Source organism: Saimiri boliviensis, chromosome 7, assembly GCF_048565385.1.
Source record: "Saimiri boliviensis isolate mSaiBol1 chromosome 7, mSaiBol1.pri, whole genome shotgun sequence".
Classification (NCBI taxonomy): Eukaryota; Metazoa; Chordata; class Mammalia; order Primates; family Cebidae; genus Saimiri; species Saimiri boliviensis.
Window position 1 is genome coordinate 119,605,933 of NC_133455.1, and position 17,449 is coordinate 119,623,381.

Genomic DNA, 17,449 nt, shown 5'->3' on the forward strand with positions numbered 1-17,449 from the left:
AATTTTACTAAACACTCCACAGGTAAATTTAGAACACAGTGGTTAGACATACAGAACAGAAAAAAAAAGTTATTAAAAAACAGAAAATGTGGGCAGATCTGCCGTGTGGTGTGAGGGAATGTGTATACTTTCCAGCGCAGGCAGTTTATGTTCTGTAACTTTGTCTGATCTGAGATTTTTAGGGAGACAATATAAAGAAGCCCGAAAAGGGCGGGTATGGGACTCCCCATTCTCTGTTCTGCGTAGCAAGCAGGTGAGAGGCGAGCTGCCCATTAGGTTGAATTCTCAGTTATCGCTGTGCCCCAGCCAGTCACGGGCTGCGGAGGCATCGCTGCCGGGGCAGAGGTACTGTTGGTGCATGCCGGCTACCGTTACTGCCCCCCAAAGGTCAGAGAAGGCAAATGGCACGCCCATGGGGACCATCTGGCCAAAATCCAATCTGCAGGCCTGAGCCAAGGATGCCAGCTCGCGGCGCTGTTTCTCCTCCAGTCTTGCTGCCGCACTACCCCTCAGAAACACCGGGTCCTCAGTATCCTGCGGTTTGCACTCACCAAATAGAACGACCAGTTTGCAGTACACCCGCAGGATGATTCCAACCGCTGTGATCTCACACAGAAGGAAGAGCCTTCTGCATGAGGGTGGGAGATGGAGGTGGAAGGGTTGGAGAATAAGGATGGGATGGCCGTTGTGGAGCAGAGGACCAACGCGCCAGGTGGGTGAGGTTGTGTGATCATTCTAGCATCTTTTCTTGATCCCAGCTTGCACCCTTAGCATTGGGAGGGAAGAGCAGGATGAAGGATAGTGACCATAATATAGGTCTTAAATAAACGCAGTTTTCATTTATAAAACAAAGACTCTAATAATAATAATAATAAATGGAGATTCTAGCCTTCTCCACCATATTGGTAAAGACAGTATTTCATTAAAAATACTTGGAATTTTCCCTTGGAAAAGGCAGCATTTCATTAAAAGACCCTACGAGGAAACTGTCGGTTTTCTGTTCTGGAAGCAGGGCAGAAGAATGAGTAACATAGTTCTCCCAAATAGCACAGGAAAATGGAGCCAAAGCACCTTTGAGCCCCCTGATGTTCAAAAGTTAGATCTTAGTTCTCCTTCTCAGTTTTCTAATATACTAGTTGCTGAATTGTGAACAGTAGATCACACAGAAGATAGAGAAAAGAGATAAACATGCTGGGTTTTTTTGTTTGTGCGCTTGTTTCTCTCTGGAAGATGAGCAATGACATGTGTTTCTCTTTGGAAGGTAAGCACTGACATGTTTTTCTTAGGTATAATAAAAGGGAGAATAATGGTCATCTCAATTTTGATTTGTGGAGGCATTTTTTTTCCTTTGGTGGTTTTTAGGATTTCCCAGAAAATGTGAGTGAACACTTTCTGCTAAAAGTATTAATTGTATTATTGATTCAGTTGGATACCAATAACTAGTCTTTTCTTCCTTAATATAGAACAGTTTGGAAGCAAATGTATTCTTCAAGACAGGGCACCTAATTGCTCTTCAAAGTTAGTCACCTGCTTCACCTTCTGGAATGATTAGTCTTTCTGTAAATATGTATCAAGCTTCAGGCACAGTGCTAGACGCTGATGATACAACAATGAAGAAATGGTATTTCTTGCCTGAAAGTAATTTATCTTTAACGGAATAAAGAAGCATGTAAGTGAACAACTGTAACACAAAAGAAATAATTGCTAGATAGAACTACGTTCAATTCAAAGCAGAAGAGGAGATTATAAGTTAGCCTCTTGTAGTTAAGTAAGGCTTTAATGAAGGGAGAAATATTTGTGCTGAATCGTAAAGTCAAGTAGGCATTTATCAAAGATCACCTTAGAAAGAACATACATGTAAGAGAATCACTCCAGGTATAGCTACGATGAAGTTACAAAGAAGTCGGATGGGGAACTGGTAATTGTATTCCATTTCCCTAAGTGCGTTAATTCTTTGGCTGCCATTCATGAGTAATTTATACCTTCTCCCTCATCTCCATGAAAATGTCTACCACGTGGTAGGTGCTCAACTGGTGGTTGTTGAATGCATAAATGAAGGAATGAACTAATTAGTGAATAAATGAGAAAACTGGCTTTATGGTGACCCAAGTTTTCAACCAAGCCCTTGATTTTAACATTGGTTACTGATTCGAGTTTGACATTTTAAAATAATTTTGAACATAACAGTTCCAAATAATTTTGATAACTTGATTTTTTCACTCCACTCTTACACCAGGTCTCACCTGTATAGAACCATATAGCTAGCTGATCCTTCTCATTGAGGGTTTTCCCATTCACGGGTTTCAGTATAAACGTCATTTACTTTAGCTGTGGGTAGGAGGTGCTCCTAGAGCTTGTTTCTTTCAGGGTTATACCTTAACAAGTAACTTCTTTTAAATAGCGCAGTAAGTTAAGGAGTAAAAAGTGGAGAGTAAAAAGCCAGAGAAATTTTAGCATTCTTTTCCCTCTTTCAGTGGTTCTTGTTTCATAAAGGACAAGGAAACTGCTCCACCTTCTGGAGAAATGCTGTCTTTGAAAGACAATTTAGTCTCAGTTAAGCCAATGATAGAAACCAGCTCACTAAAGTTATGAATATAGAAAAATTTGTTTATTTACACTGCAAATTGCCTTAGAGAGTATACTAAATTCTAGGAAAGGAAAGGGATGAATAAAGAAAATTCAAGTAGTATAAATAGGTAGGAGGGAAAATGGCTGGAAGATACAGAATTTCTGGAAGTTTGTTATCAAGTTTTAAAATTTTTCATAGATCTCATTCTCCAGTGCTTATTCCTTTCATGTTTTGTTCTAGATATTCAAATTTTTTTGAGTTGATGTTTAAAGTTAAGTCGCTCCAATTGAATATGTAAATAAAACACATTAGTCTGAGTTATGTAATATTTTACTCTGAGACTCAAACTCTTTCTTCCTCGGATACTTTCTTTATTCTTCTTCTCCGTCACTTGTTAATTTCAGCTGGAAATCCATGGCACTCAGAAACAAGACATGCCTAGAGAATTTAACTATAGCCCACAAGGCTGGAACCAAATCAATAATAATTGCATCTTTCAATCTGAACATGAAACAACTTGGATCAATGGCCAAGAAAACTGCAAAAGTTATTACGGATTTCTGGCCAGGATCAACTCTCAGAATGAAATGGTTAGATTTATTCTTTGTAATATTAATCTCATTTAATAGCTAGGCACACTTCTAGGATGTGAGACATTAGGAAACCAGAGTCAAAGATCTTTGTCCCTGTGGAGTTTGCATCCTAGGGAAAGAAATAAGCAATGGAAAATTATCTTAATATGTAAGTTATATACTTACATATTTAGAAGTTAGTAAGTTTTATGCAAAAATGTACAAATTAAGGGATATAATGAGTTCTCCAAGTGGGTTTATTGCAGGTAAAGTTATATCCCAATAAGATGGTGACATTTTAGCAAGGGTATGAAGCAGGTAAGGGACTTTCTGGAAGTGAACTTTCCAGGAAAGGAAAATGGCTGGAGCATGTGTCTTGAGGCCAGTGAGTGTCTGGAATATTCAAGGAACAGAAAAGAAGCAGCCAGTCAATGTATCTAAAATGAGGGATTGAGTGAAGAATTGGATCTACTGACTATCTGCAATAGTCTTGCAGGCTATTGTAAAAAGTTTTATTTTTGCTGCAAGCAAAATAGAGAGATACTGCCAAATTATAAGGAAAAATGTGATAGGATCTGAGTTGAATTGTGAAAGAATCATTGTCTTTGCTGTGATGAGACTGGCACATCTCATACTGAGTGGCAAATGTAAAAGCAGGGAATCATGGTCTTTGCAGTAACTGTGGCAAGATAATAAGAACTTAAACAAGGACGACGGCATTGGAGGTGGTGACAATGAGAAAACGAGGAGAGATCTGTGACAGCACTCTGTATTGTGTAAAAGGAATCTTTGATGCCTTACCTGGGGCCCTCTTCCTCATGGTTTGAACTGAGCAAGCACAATGCAAACAAAACATGGATGTGGGCCGACGGAGCTGCATTCAGCAATTGAGAAGCCTTAATAGCACGTATTTGCTCTTAACTGAGGAAAGTGTGGTAAAGATTCTGAGTCTATGATTGGCTTCCTCCATCGATTCCTCCACACCACCCCTCCAAAAGGCCCTCAAAAAATAGGTACTGAAGAGAATACTCAAAGTTAAGGATTTTAGTGAGGGTTTGGCATCACATACCAATATTTAAGGATTATGTTGAATTGGTATACACCACATGTGAATCACAAGTGTTCCCTTTATCCTAAACTAGATACAAGTCTAAGTAGTTTGATTCTTTCCTCTTTCCACCTGGGGTCTTGCCTGTTGTGGTGGTGGTGGTGGTGGTGGTGGTGGTGGTGGTGGTGGTGGTGGTGGTGGTTGCTGCTGCTGCTCCTTTGGCCTTTCATTGATGGGAGAGCATTACAGAGTGTCCCGAAGCCTACGCTTTCCACACCCACCAGTGGCCTTACATGGAAGAGAGTACATGAAAAAGAGAACATGTTTGCCCATTTACTTTTGTTTAAAATTCAAGAGCTTCTTGATATTCTGTAGCTTGAAAAATTCATTGTACACTTAGAACCTATTTCGTTCTCCAACTTCAGGGTGAAGAAAGTCATATAAAGTCATATTAAGCTGTTAATATTTTTTTTTTTGAGACGGAGTTTTGCTCTTGTCACCCAGGCTGGAGTGCAATGGCGTGATCTCGGCTCACCGCAACCTCCGCCTCCTGGGTTCAGGCAATTCTCCTGCCTCAGCCTCCTGAGTAGCTGGGATTACAGGCACGTGCCACCATGCCCAGCTATTTTTTTTTTTTTGTATTTTTAGTAGAGACGGGGTTTCACCATGTTGACCAGGTTGGTCTTGATCTCTCGACCTTGTGATCCACCCGCCTCGGCCTCCCAAAGTGCTGGGATTACAGGCTTGAGCCACCGCGCCCGGCCTAAGCTGTTAATATTTGCTTTTAAAAAAATATCATATTATATTGAGTTCTCAATATGCTTTGGTGAGCTAAAGGTGACCACTAGCTACCATTTATTGGCTGCCTACTTTGTAATAGATACTGGTTCTGTGGCACTCTGTGCCAGACATTACATGTTGTACATAATATAATAATATTAGTAGGAGAAGTTTCTAAATTTGAGAAAACTTTCTTGTGATTATTGTATTTACATCCAATTTGGAATAAAAATGTACAACAATTTGAGAGTGATAATATACCCAATATTATATATTTACCTTGGAAAATGTAAAAGAAAAAGTGTGACAGATTAAACTTTCTGACTGTAAAATAAAATATTACATTTTCTTGAAAGAAAATATTCACAGCTTAATGTGGCATTATATATTATATATAGGCCCATCAAAAAATGAGACAGGAGTTAACATTAGTGTATGGACTTGCTAGAGCTGCTGTAATAAATGCCACTAAATGGGTGGCTTAAAGACAGCTCTGGAGACCATTAAGTCCAGGATCGAGGTGTTAGTAGGGCTGGTTTCCTTCTTTTTTATTTGTATTTTTCATATATTTTTTATTGTTCTTTAGGTTCTGGGGTACATGTGCAGATCATTCAGGATTGTGCATAGGTACATACATGGAGATGTGGTTTGCTGCCTCCAACCCCCCCGTCACCTATATCTGGCATTTCTCCCCATGTTATTCCTCTCCAACCTCCCAACCCTCTGCGTCCCTCCCCTAGTCCCCCCCAGCTGACTCCAGTGTGTGATGTGCCCCTCCTTGTGTCCATGTGTTCTCATTGCTCAACACCCACCTATGAGTGAGAACATGCAGTCTTTGATTTTCCTTTCTTGTGTCAGTTTGCTGAGAATGATGGTTTCCAGATTCATCCATGTCTCTACACAGGACACAAACTCATCGTTTTTTATGGCTTTATAGTATCATGGTGTATATGTGCTACATTTTCCTTGTCCAGTCTATCATCGATGGGCATTTGGGTTGATTCCAGGTCTTTGCTATTGTAAACAGTGCTGCAATGAACATACGTGTGCATATGTCTTTATAATGGAACAATTTATAATCCTTTAGGTATATACCCAGCAATGGGATTGCTGGGTCAAATGGAATTTCAATTTCTAAGTCCTTGAGGAATCGCCACACTGTCTTCCACAATGGTTGAACTAATTTACACTCCCACCAACAGTATAAAAGTGTTCCTATTTCTCCACATCCTCTCCAGCATCTGTCTCCAGATTTTTTAATGATCTTCATTCTAACTGGCGTGAAATGGTATCTCAATGTGGTTTTGATTTGCATTTCCCCAATTTGACCAGCGATGATGACAATTTTTTCATGTTTGTTGGCCTCATATATGTCTTCTTTTGAAAAGTGTGTGTTCATGTCCTTTGCCCACTTTTGATTGGGTGGTTGCTTTTGGTTTTTTCTTGTAAATCTGTTTTAGTTCTTTGTAGATTCTGGATATTAGCCCTTTGTCACATAGGTAGATTGCAAAAAATTTTTTCCCATTCTGTTGGTGGCTGGTTCACTCTAATGATTACTTGTTTTGCTGTGCAGAAGCTCTGGAGTTTAATTAGGTCCCATTTGTTCATTTTGGCTTTTGCTGCCAATGCTTTTGGTGTTTAAGTCATAAAGTCCTTGCCTATGCCTATGTTCTGAATGGTTTTGCCCAGGTTTTCTTCTAGGGTTTTCATGGTGTTATGTCTTATGTTTAAGTCTTTAATCCATCTGGAGTTAATTTTAGTGTAAGGGGTCGGGAAGGAGTCCAGTTTCTGCTTTCTGCACATGGCTAGCCAGTTTTCCCAACACCATTTATTAAACAGGGATCCTTTCCCCATTGCTTGTTTTTGTCAGGTTTGTCAAAAATCAAATGGTTGTAGATGTGTGGTGTCGCCTCTGAGGCCAGAATATTGGTCTATTCTGTTCCATTGGTCTATGTCTCTGTTTTGGTACCAGTATCATGCTGTTTTGAATATTGTAGACTTGCAGTATTGTTTGAAGTCAGGTAGTGTGATATCTCCAGAAAATACATCTACACCATGAAATACTACTTAGCCATTTAAAAGAATGAGATCATGTGCTTTGCAGCAACATGGTTGGAACTGAAGGTCATTTTCCAAAGTGAACTAATGCAGGAACAGAAAACCAAATACCACGTGTTCTCACATATAAGCATGAGCTAAACATTGAGTACACATGGACACAAAGAACAAAAGACACCAGAGCCTACTTGAGGGAGGAGGGTGGAAAGAAGGTGAGGAATGAAAAACTATCAAGTACTATGCTTATTATCGGGGTGATGAAATAATTTGTACTCCAAACCTCCATGACGCATAATTTACCATATAACAAACCTGCATTTATACCCCTGAAACAAAAAGTTTAAAAATACAACTTGGTAAGAAGGTCCGTGGGAGAAATACTCAGAAATTGATTAGGGTCTCTGACCTTGCATCACCATCAGGGACCAAATTCCGGGGAAATAAAATTCATACTGAGCCACGTGCAACTTCCTATGATTCCCTGGGTCTTTAGTGAACATACTAAACTGGCAAATTATTTACATTAAGTGGATTTGTTGTGGCTGTTGTTGCTGAAACTAGTGGAAGAATCAGGTTTTGTGCTATGAGTTATGGAAGCAAAACATGAGTATTTAGAGATGGAAGAACCACGAAGTAGGAAGCCCTGGTGACTTGAAGAAATCATGGAGATTTCTCTGGATTCCCACAAAGCTCTGGGGTTTAGATTCCAGGTAATACTTAAGCAGGTCTCAGAGGGACACAGGGCAAGCGTGAACATCTGGCTGTCATTAAAAGTCTCTGCACCTTTTAATATTTTACTTTGGCCTAGTTGCCTTTTCTTCACTTTTACATTTCCTGAAATAGTGAGTATTAAGTTGTACCATGAACTATGCTAAATATTTTCATCCTTCAATGATGAATTTTTTTTAATCATATTTTGGCTTAAATAAATGAGCAAGTGAAAGATTATTTACCTGGGTGCTGAGAGCAAATTCTGACGTGTGTGAGAAATCATATGATTTGCTAGAAGGGCAGCAAGGAAAACCTAGTCAGCCCCCCAAAGTGGAAAACTGCCTCTCAAAGCAGAAAATGGCTCAAGGAAGAAAACAGCTCAAAGCAGAAAACAGCTCAAGGAAGAAAGAAGCAGAAAATGGCTCAAAGCACTATAAAGCAGTAACCAATACGAATATGTCTCACGCCAGACGAATTCGTTTTTTGAACACAAGAAATGTGACTCTTTGCTTTGTTCTCTCTAAAGAGTGCTTTCTAGTTTATCTTTAACCTATAGTAAACATCCACGAGCTGCCTGGTTAGTTTACCTTTAACCAATGAAAGAACACAGAGCATCCACTTATAAAACTTGTCACTAGAAGTAAAGAATAAATACGTGGATCAGAGTCGACTCGGGGCTCTCAGCCGGAAATGCTGTGAGACCCCTGGTGCTCCACTCTGAACCCACCTTTTGCTTCCTATCTCTGTGTCTATTTCTTAATTCCTTCAGCATTTCCTGGGTTAGGGTCTCCATGGCTGAGCTGGTCTCAGGAGGTGATGCCCGAACAGTGGGGCTCGAACACAGGACAAAGGGTTGCCTGAGTGACAGAAAGAGGAAGCTAATTTACACTGAATGACCTGTGTCTTGAAGAAGTTGGCTTTCTTTACAAGGGAAGGAAATCATGCCAAAAAAAAAAAAAAAAAAAAAAAAAAACCCAAACAAAGAAATACCTGGAGTGGAGAGAGTATTCCTGCTGAGACATGCATCGGAAGTTTTTGTCCCTGCTCTGAATGCAGGCAGCACCTACAGCAACTTGGAATGAGTCAGAAGCAGTGTGTTAACTATTTGATAAAATGCACTCATTATGCAAGTCGCCGACTCTCTGCTACCTGGACTTTTATTCTTATGGATCAGGAGGGAGGCCCTCTCCTTCAGACTTGCTACAGAATCGTTTTGTATCACGTATGGTCTGTGTCTCCCCAGTCCCCTCAGAACCATGCACATGGATGGTGACTGCTGGCTCTGTCACCTCGTCAAACTGGATGTGACCCATGCCACCTTGTTGGATTGCTGGAATGTAGACAGAAATGTACTGGTGTTTTTTTTTAACAGTGTAATTGCTACTGATAAGGACCGAACATTATTCTAGTTTCATGTTTAATTTGAATTAAATATATTCTGTGGTTTATATGGAAATAATTTTTTTTTTATGTGAAGAAATGGGGGCAAGGTAGGACCACAACCAAGAATGATGTGGTCAAAATTGAGAATCGAACAAAAAAACTTTGGAAATTATTTATGACCCTGAAACCAATAAAGGTCTGGGAAGGAAATTTTACAGGATTGCGTTACAATCATTATTATTCATTAGAATTTGTGAAAAATGAAACTCTGGATTCAGAGCTGTTTTAAACCTCCTTATCTTTTAGTAGTGGGAAGGTTACAGATTAATTTTCTTAACTCCAAGGTAACATGTTGAAATTGTAAATTGTTTTCTTGTATTAATGACTCCAGGTTTGACACTTGTAACTCTATATTACTGGTGAGAACCCAAGAGGAAATATGGCTACCAGTAAATCTGTCTTGTCCAGGGGAAGCATCCCCATCAGTACATATTCTCACTTAAATTTTACAAAAGGTTCTAAAACATACCAGGAATTTCATTGCCACCTTAATTTTCATCACTATGGGTCTAATTGCAGTCATGGCTATAGCCGCTGCAGCAGAATTGGCTCTGCATTCGTCAGTACAGGCAGCTGAGTTCGTTAATAATTGGCAGAAAAACTCTACCTTCCTGTGGAATTCTCAAACAAAGATAGATCAAAGTATAGCTAATCAGATTAATAATCTTAGGCAAACTGTTCTCCAGCTAGGGGACAGGGTAATTAGAGTATAAAATTCAATTACAGTGTGATTGGAATACTTCTGATTATCATATCACTCCTCATCTGTATAATGAAATTCAACGTGACTGGAAAAAAAAATAAAGCGTCACTTAGAAGGGCATGCTGAAAATTTATGACTCGATATAGCAAAACTAAAGGAACAAGTTTTTCAAGTCTCTCAAGCACATTTAACTTTAATTCCAGGAACTGAAGTACTTGAGGGGGCTGCTGATGGAATCGCACCCCTGAAGCCCGTGGCTTGGGTAAAAATACCTGGAGGATCTATGGTTGCTGTTATGTTTGTGTTATTAATTTGTCTTATTTCTCTTTGCGTAGTCTACAGATGCAGATCCTGAATCCTTCAAGAAATAGCTCATCAAGATAAAGCTGTACTTGCTTACCTAGCTTTGCAGAAAAAGAAAGCTGGAACAGGTTAGAGCAAATTCTGATGTGTGTGAGAAATCATATTGTTTGCCGAGAGCAGCAGCAAGGAAAACCTAGTCAGCCCCCCAAAGTGGAAAACTGCCTCTCAAAGCAGAAAATGGCTCAAAGCAGAAAATGGCTCAAAGCATTATAAAACAGTAACCAATATGAATGTGTCTCATGCCAGATGAATTCGTTCTTCAAACACAAGAAATGTGACTCCTTCCTTTGTTCTCTCTAAAGAGTGCTTTCTAGTTTATCTTTAACCTATAGTAATCATCCACTAGCTGCCTGGTTGTTTACCTTTAACCAATGAAAGAACACAGAGCATCTGCTTGTAAAACTTGTCACTGGAAGTAAAGAATAAATACGTGGATCAGAGTCGACTCTGGGCTCTCAGCTGGAAATGCTGTGAGACCCCTGGTGTTCCACTCTGGACCCAACTTTTGCTTCCTATCTCTGTGTCTATTTCTTAATTCCTTCAGCATCGCCTGGGTTAGGGTCTCAACAGCTGAGCTGGTCTCGGCACCTGGGATTATAGTAAATGGTAGAAACACATTTTAAACTCAGCTGGGTCTCACAAACATTACCGACATTCAAGCAATACAGAAAATAATATTGACAAATAGATGTTATGTTTAACATCATCGGAAACAAATGTCACCATCTCTTTATTCTCTCCTGGGCTGAGATTTAATAGTGTATAAATTGTGTTAGCAGGTTAAATGCAGGCTTTGTTAAATTGTAATTTACATGCTGTACAAGAACAATTCAATCCTAATGATGAAATTTTTATCAAACTGTCCTGAAATAAAAATAATATTCAAACGAGTCAGAGTGCCCAGTGAGGAAGATTTGACAGGTAAAGAAGAAAAGAGAAAGGAACAAATAATGGGCTATTGGTTGAAATTTATGAACATGAGGAACAGAAGTTTGAATTTTTTTTTTATGGTGAAAAGATATACATATATTTAGAAATAGCCAGCTGGACTAAGTTTAGATGATCCCAATTTTGTTGGCAATATCCATAGCACAGTCATCAGGAGCCAGTCGAACACATGCCTTGGGTGTTGCAACACCTCGGGGTGTTGCCCTTGATCACATCAGCGTCATAGAGCTTCTTCACAGCCTGTTTGAGCTGGTGCTTGTTGGCTTTAACATCCGCAATGATCACAAGTGTGGTGTTGTCTCCTGTCTTCTTCATGGCGGACTCAGTGGTCAGCGGAAACTTGATGATAGCGTAGTGGTCCAGCTTGTTTCTCCTGAGGGTGCTCTTCCGAGGATATCTGGGCTGCCTCCGGAGTCGCAGTGTCTTGGGCCGCCGGAAGGTGAGTGATGTGCAGATCTTCTTCTTTTGTGTGGCTGTGGACACCTTTCAACACTGCCTTCTTGGCCTTTAAAGCCTTCGCTTTGGCTTGGGCTTTAGGAGGGGCAGGAGCTTCCTTCTTCGCTTTTGGCGCCATCTTGTGAAAAGGAAGAAGTTTGAATATTTTTAAGTATACTTATTGGCTAAATAAGTAGATTTCATCCCCTTCCAATTTATTCTGAGGACAGTACCCAGAATGAACATACTAAATGTGTGTCAGATCACACTACTATTCTACTCAGGATAATTTTCCATCCTCCCTTTTCACTTAGAATATTAGCCAGACACCTCAGAATGGCAAAAACAGAACAACCCTGTCAGTACTTAACTAAAATCTTCTCTCACTACTCTCCTCATCCAGACACAGCTGCCTTCCTCACTCTTTCTGGAATGTGACACACCTGCTTTAGGATATTCTCACAATTCCACCAGGATGATGCTCACCCATATAGCCACATGGGACTTTTCCTCTTCAGAGTTCATTTACAGTTCACCTTTTCAGTAATACTTACCCTGACTACCCTATTAAAATTGCAGCTAACACTCCTCAATCTTGACATTACTAATCAATTTTAACGTGGCTCATCTTTCATCTTTAGCAGAACTTATTATATACTGAAATATCACACCATTTGTTTATCATCTTTAGGCTTTATAGTATATTTAATCTTTCTGGAATGGAAACCCACAAGTAAAGGAACCTCTGTCTATTTTGTTAATAGATGTATCTCAAGCACCCAGAAAAATGCCAAGTAAAAATTAGACACTCTGTAAATGTTGAATAAGAGAATGAAGAGTCAAATGTGTGCATATACATAATTCTAAGGCAGCAGTGATGTGTGTGTGTATATCTCTAAACGTATTCTTAATGTATATTTGAATGCATTTTTGTTTGTTGGTTGAGATGGAGTCTAGCTCTGTCTCCCAGGCTGGAGTGCAATGGCGCGATATCAGCTCACTACAACCTCCACCTCCAGGGTTCAAGTCTCTTGCCTCAGCCTCCCAAGTAGCTGGGATTACAGACACCTGCCATCACGCCAGCTGACTTTTGTATTTTTAGTAGAGACAGAGGTCTCACCATGTTGGCCTAACTTCAAGTGATCCACCTGCCTCCGCCTCCCACAGTGCTGGGATTACAGGCAGGTGTAAGCCACGGCACCCAGCCAACATCTCTATATGGATTCTTGGAGAATAAGAAGTATGAGATCTTTGTCTGATTTCTATGAAAATAGTTTCTTCCCAAAAGACTCCTAGGAGAAAAGGTGACTTATCTGAATAGTGGGTTTAAGTGAGGAATTGGGCCTGGTTCAGCCCCTAGCTCCATCCTACTCCAGATCCACTGTCTGAGTGGAGCATATTCTATTCTGCACGGGCACTGAGTGCATTCTATTTTGCTATCCAACGCCTTCCTTCGGGAGTAATGCCGATTCCTGGGGAGGTAATCTGTCTCATTTGCAGAAACAAAATTGGGAAGCCCATTATTGTGTGCATTTAGGCCATATTCTCCCAACATCAACTTTTTTTTTTTTTTTTTTGAGACCAAGTCTTGCTCTCTTACCCAGGCTGGAGTGTGAGTGGCATGATCTCATCTCACTGCAGCTTCCGCCTTGAGAGATGGAGAAATGCAGGCTAAAATTCAGTCACTGTTTTACTTAAAGTAAAAGAGTTAATTTTTTAGTGAAGCAATTGACTTAATGACTGGCACCTATTATTTTCTACTTTTTTCTACCCCCTTCAAATCTAGACTTCTACATTAAGAAAGAAAAACAAGATAAAACTAAACCTAATGTAAAAAAGAATGAAGTGAAAACAGTGAAATAAAAATGAGAAAACTAAAAGAGAAAATTAATGGAAACAATACCTGATGTTTTGGAAAGATCACCTTTTTTTTTTTTTAAGACAAAATTTCACTTTTGTTCCCCAGGCTGGAGTGTAAAAGCACAATCTCGGCTCACAGCAACCTCTTCCTCCAGGGTTCAAGTGGTTCTCCTGCCTCAGCCTCCCGAGTAGCTGGGATTATAGGCATGCACCACCACGCCTAGCTAATTTTGTATTTTTAGTAGAGACTGGTTTTCTGCACGTTGGTCAGGCTGGTCTCAAATTCCTGACCTCAGGTGATCCACCTGCCTCCACTTTCCAAAGTGCTGGGGTTATAGGCATGAGCCACTGCACCCTATTGGAAAGATCAACTTTTATCCAATTCAAAGATGGATAAACATATAGCCAGATCAGCAATCTACGAATAGAAGAAAACTTCCTCAAGCTGATAAATAGGATCTTCAAAACCCTATACCTGGCATACCTTATGATAGAAGATAATGGTTTTCTCCTAAGACTGGAGACATTGCAAGAAGAGGAAATCTCCCTCTTATAATCAACATTTATGCTGGTGCTAGCAGGTAAATAAGGCAAGAAAAATAAACAGAAGAATATTGATTAGAAAAGAAGTAAAATGGGCCTTATTCACAGTGGCATAAATGTCTCTGCAGGAAATCCAAAGGAATCTACAAAATAGATAAAAGAACAAATAAATGAATAGTTCAGCAAAGTCTAAAGATGCAAACTCAATAAACAAAAATAAATTACATTCCTACATTGTAACAACAGACAATTGGAAATTTAAGTTAAATATATAATACCATTTGCACAGGTATCAAAAAAATAAAATATGTGGGGATAAAATTAATGATGTCTGTGCAAAAGTTCTACACTAAAAACTGTAAAACATTGCTGAGTACAAATTAAAGGAGATTGAATTTTCATCTAAGTGACAAAGTAATTCAAAAAAGAAAGAATCTTTTCAGCAAATGGTTCTGAAACAATGAGATATTCATGTTTTGAAAATTTTATGTTGATTTTTACCTCATCCCATATGCAAAGCTTTTATCAACATAAGCAAGGAACCTAAATATGAGAGCTAAAACTTCAAAATATCTGGGAAGAAATGGGATAATGTTTGTGATCCTGAGACAGGCAAAGGTTTCATAGTGAAGGCACAAAACTCATAAATCATGGAAAAAGTCATACATTTGACTTTCTTTAAAAGGAATACTTATCAGTCGATAATAGAAAACCCAATTAAAAATTGGCAAAGTATTGGACAAGTATGGCACCAGGGAAGACATATGATCAATATGCACATAAAAAGATGCTGAACATGATTAGTCGCTAGAGGAATGTAAGCTGAGATCATATGAGAGATCAATGAATATATAGTAGAATAGCTGAAATTAAAAGATAAACAATAACACGTGGTGTTGATGGAAACCGAAACTCATATACCTACTTTGGAAAACAGTTTGACTGCATTTTTTTTTTTTTTTTTTTTGAGATGAAGTTTTGCTATGTTGCCCAAGCGATAGTTCAGTGGCACAATCTCTGCTCACTGCAACCTCTGCCTCCCAGTTTCAAGTGATTCTCCTATCTCAGCCTCCCAAATAGCTGGGATTACAGGTGCCCATCACCACACCCGGCTAATTTTTTTTATACTTTTACTAGGGCAGGGCTTCGCCATGTTGGCCAGGCTGGTCTCAAACTCCTAACCTCGTGATCTGCCCATGTTGGCCTCTCAACGTGACGGGATTACAGGCATAAGCCACCACGCCCAGTCTTGACACTTTTTTTTTTTTTTTTTTTTTTTTTTGAGACGGAGTTTCGCTCTTGTTGCCCAGGCTGGAGTGCAATGGTGCAATCTCGGCTCACCGCAATCTCCGCCTCCTGGGTTCAGGCAATTCTCCTGCCTCAGCCGCCTGAGTAGCTGGGATTACAGGCACGTGCCACCATGCCCAGCTAATTTTTTGTATTTTTAGTAGAGACAGGGTTTCACCATGTTGACCAGGATGGTCTCCATCTCTTGACCTCGTGATCCACCCGCTTCGGCCTTCCAAAGTGCTGGGATTACAGGCTTGAGCCACCGCGCCCGGCCAACACCTTTTGATAAAGATAAGCATACTTACCTGATGCGGCAATTCAATTTCTGGGAATTTACCCAAGAGAAAACTTGCCCTCACCGGAATGCTTGTGTACAGCAGTTTCATTGATACTAGTCACACCCTAGCAAGAAAAGTCCATTAACTCGTGATGGTATAGACAATTTCTGGTACAACATACAATAGGAATGGCACTCAGAAATAAAAGCGAATGAACTACTTACCTGCACAACAACTTGAGTGAATCTCAAAAGCATTATTATAAATGCAATAAGCTGGAGACAAGACACTACATATGATACCATTCATATAAAATTCTATGAAAGGGGCCAGCTGTGGTGGCTCACACCTGTAATCCCAGCACTTTCGGTGACTGAAGTGGGAGGACCACTTAAGCCCATGAGTTCAAGACCAGTCTGGGTAACATAATGAGACCTAGTCTCTACAAAAAATAAATTAGCAGGGGATGATGGAGCATGACTTTAGCCCCAACTACTTGGATGGGTAGGGCAGGAGGATCACTTGGGAAAAGGAGGTCAAGGTTGCAGTGGGCCCAGTTTTCCCCACTGCACTCCAGCCTGGGCAACAGAGTGGACTCTGTCTCAAAAAAAATAAAAGTTTCATGAAAAGAAAAACTCTGTTGATATAAAGCAAATTAATGCTTGCCAGGGACCAGGGTCAGAAAAGATAATAATTAGAAAAGGGAAAAAAGAAAGATGATGAAAATGTTCCATAGCATGGTTGTCGTGGTGTTTACATGATTGACTGCATGATCCTTTTGTTATGGATGAGTTAATTTTAACATTTTAAATTATTTCCCTAAACCAGTCTGCCTGCTTTTATCTTTGATCTCAAGTGAGTACTGACAGTGCATCCGACAGAAGTGAAGCTTCCTCGGTGCATTCGACAGAAATGAAAACGTTCTATTCCTTTCGCACTGATCTCCATCAGTTAGAACATTGCCATGGTTGAACCAGAGCTACGGGATGGCAGATCTGATGGCCTCATTCGTCGGACAAGTAAGTTGTATTGAGTGAATGAGAAGGAAGTAAAGGAGAGATAAAATAAAATACAGGACAGCTTAAAAATGTGAACTCTTTACTTATGGTGAGTCTACTAATAAGTGAGGCATGGGGGAAGCATTCTGGAGCATTGTGAAAGACTACCAGAGCAAGTAGAGTTTTATTTCTGGAAGAGAGGGTATAAGCTTGTGTATAAGAAGGTTCAGGGGGAGAATTTTATGCTGCGTGTATTGTATCTCAATAAGGATGTTTTCAAAATGTACTTTCACCAAAAAAAAAAAAAAAAAAAAAAAGGTTGCTTAACACTTTTATCCAGAATAAAAAGTAAATGCTTCACTCTGGAAGGAGGCTTGATGATTGTGACTTAACAAGACTGAAATGAGTTAATTAGTAGAATGGAGGCTGATTAAGAATGAGTAAGACCTATGACAGAAAAGAAAATAATATAAAATACAAAATAAAAGCTGAGAGATATGAAAAATAGAAGTAGAAATGCCACCTTTTAGATAACAAAAATCTGAAATGGAAAGAGAGAGTAAAAGAATAGTTGATAGGAAATATTTGAAGAAATAATATTCAAATATTTATTCAGTATCATTTATTTAAATGATATTAAAATAATATCAAAAGTGTGCAAACAAAATAGATTTAAAACATGCATCTTGGAGCAATAGAGTGAAATAAAAATATACAAATTTTAAAAATAGAAGTAATAGGAGAAGTTAATGAAAAAAGAAGAAATGAGAAAGATAAATGGTGACTATTAGAACAGACTAAAGAACTAGATGTCTAAAAGTTTGCAGAAGAAGATACAATAAAGGAAATA

General features: G+C 39.3%; 1 protein-coding gene across 3 annotated transcripts in view; it reads left to right on the forward strand.

Annotated features, from left to right (window-relative positions):
• Positions 1-11,418: 11,418 nt before the first annotated feature.
• CLEC2A (C-type lectin domain family 2 member A) overlaps positions 11,419-17,449 on the forward strand; it is a 43,706-nt gene continuing 37,675 nt past the window's right edge. For 2 of the 3 annotated variants that reach the window (XR_012518604.1, XM_074403303.1), the window contains exons 1-2: positions 11,419-11,634; positions 16,430-16,620. Coding sequence is in view for 1 of the 3 variants with exons in the window: in XM_074403303.1 (XP_074259404.1) it covers positions 16,566-16,620 (55 nt within the window). In the remaining 2 variants the exon portion in view is untranslated. The remainder of the gene's footprint in view (positions 11,635-16,429; positions 16,621-17,449) is intronic. The other variant, XR_012518605.1, reaches the window with a different exon arrangement.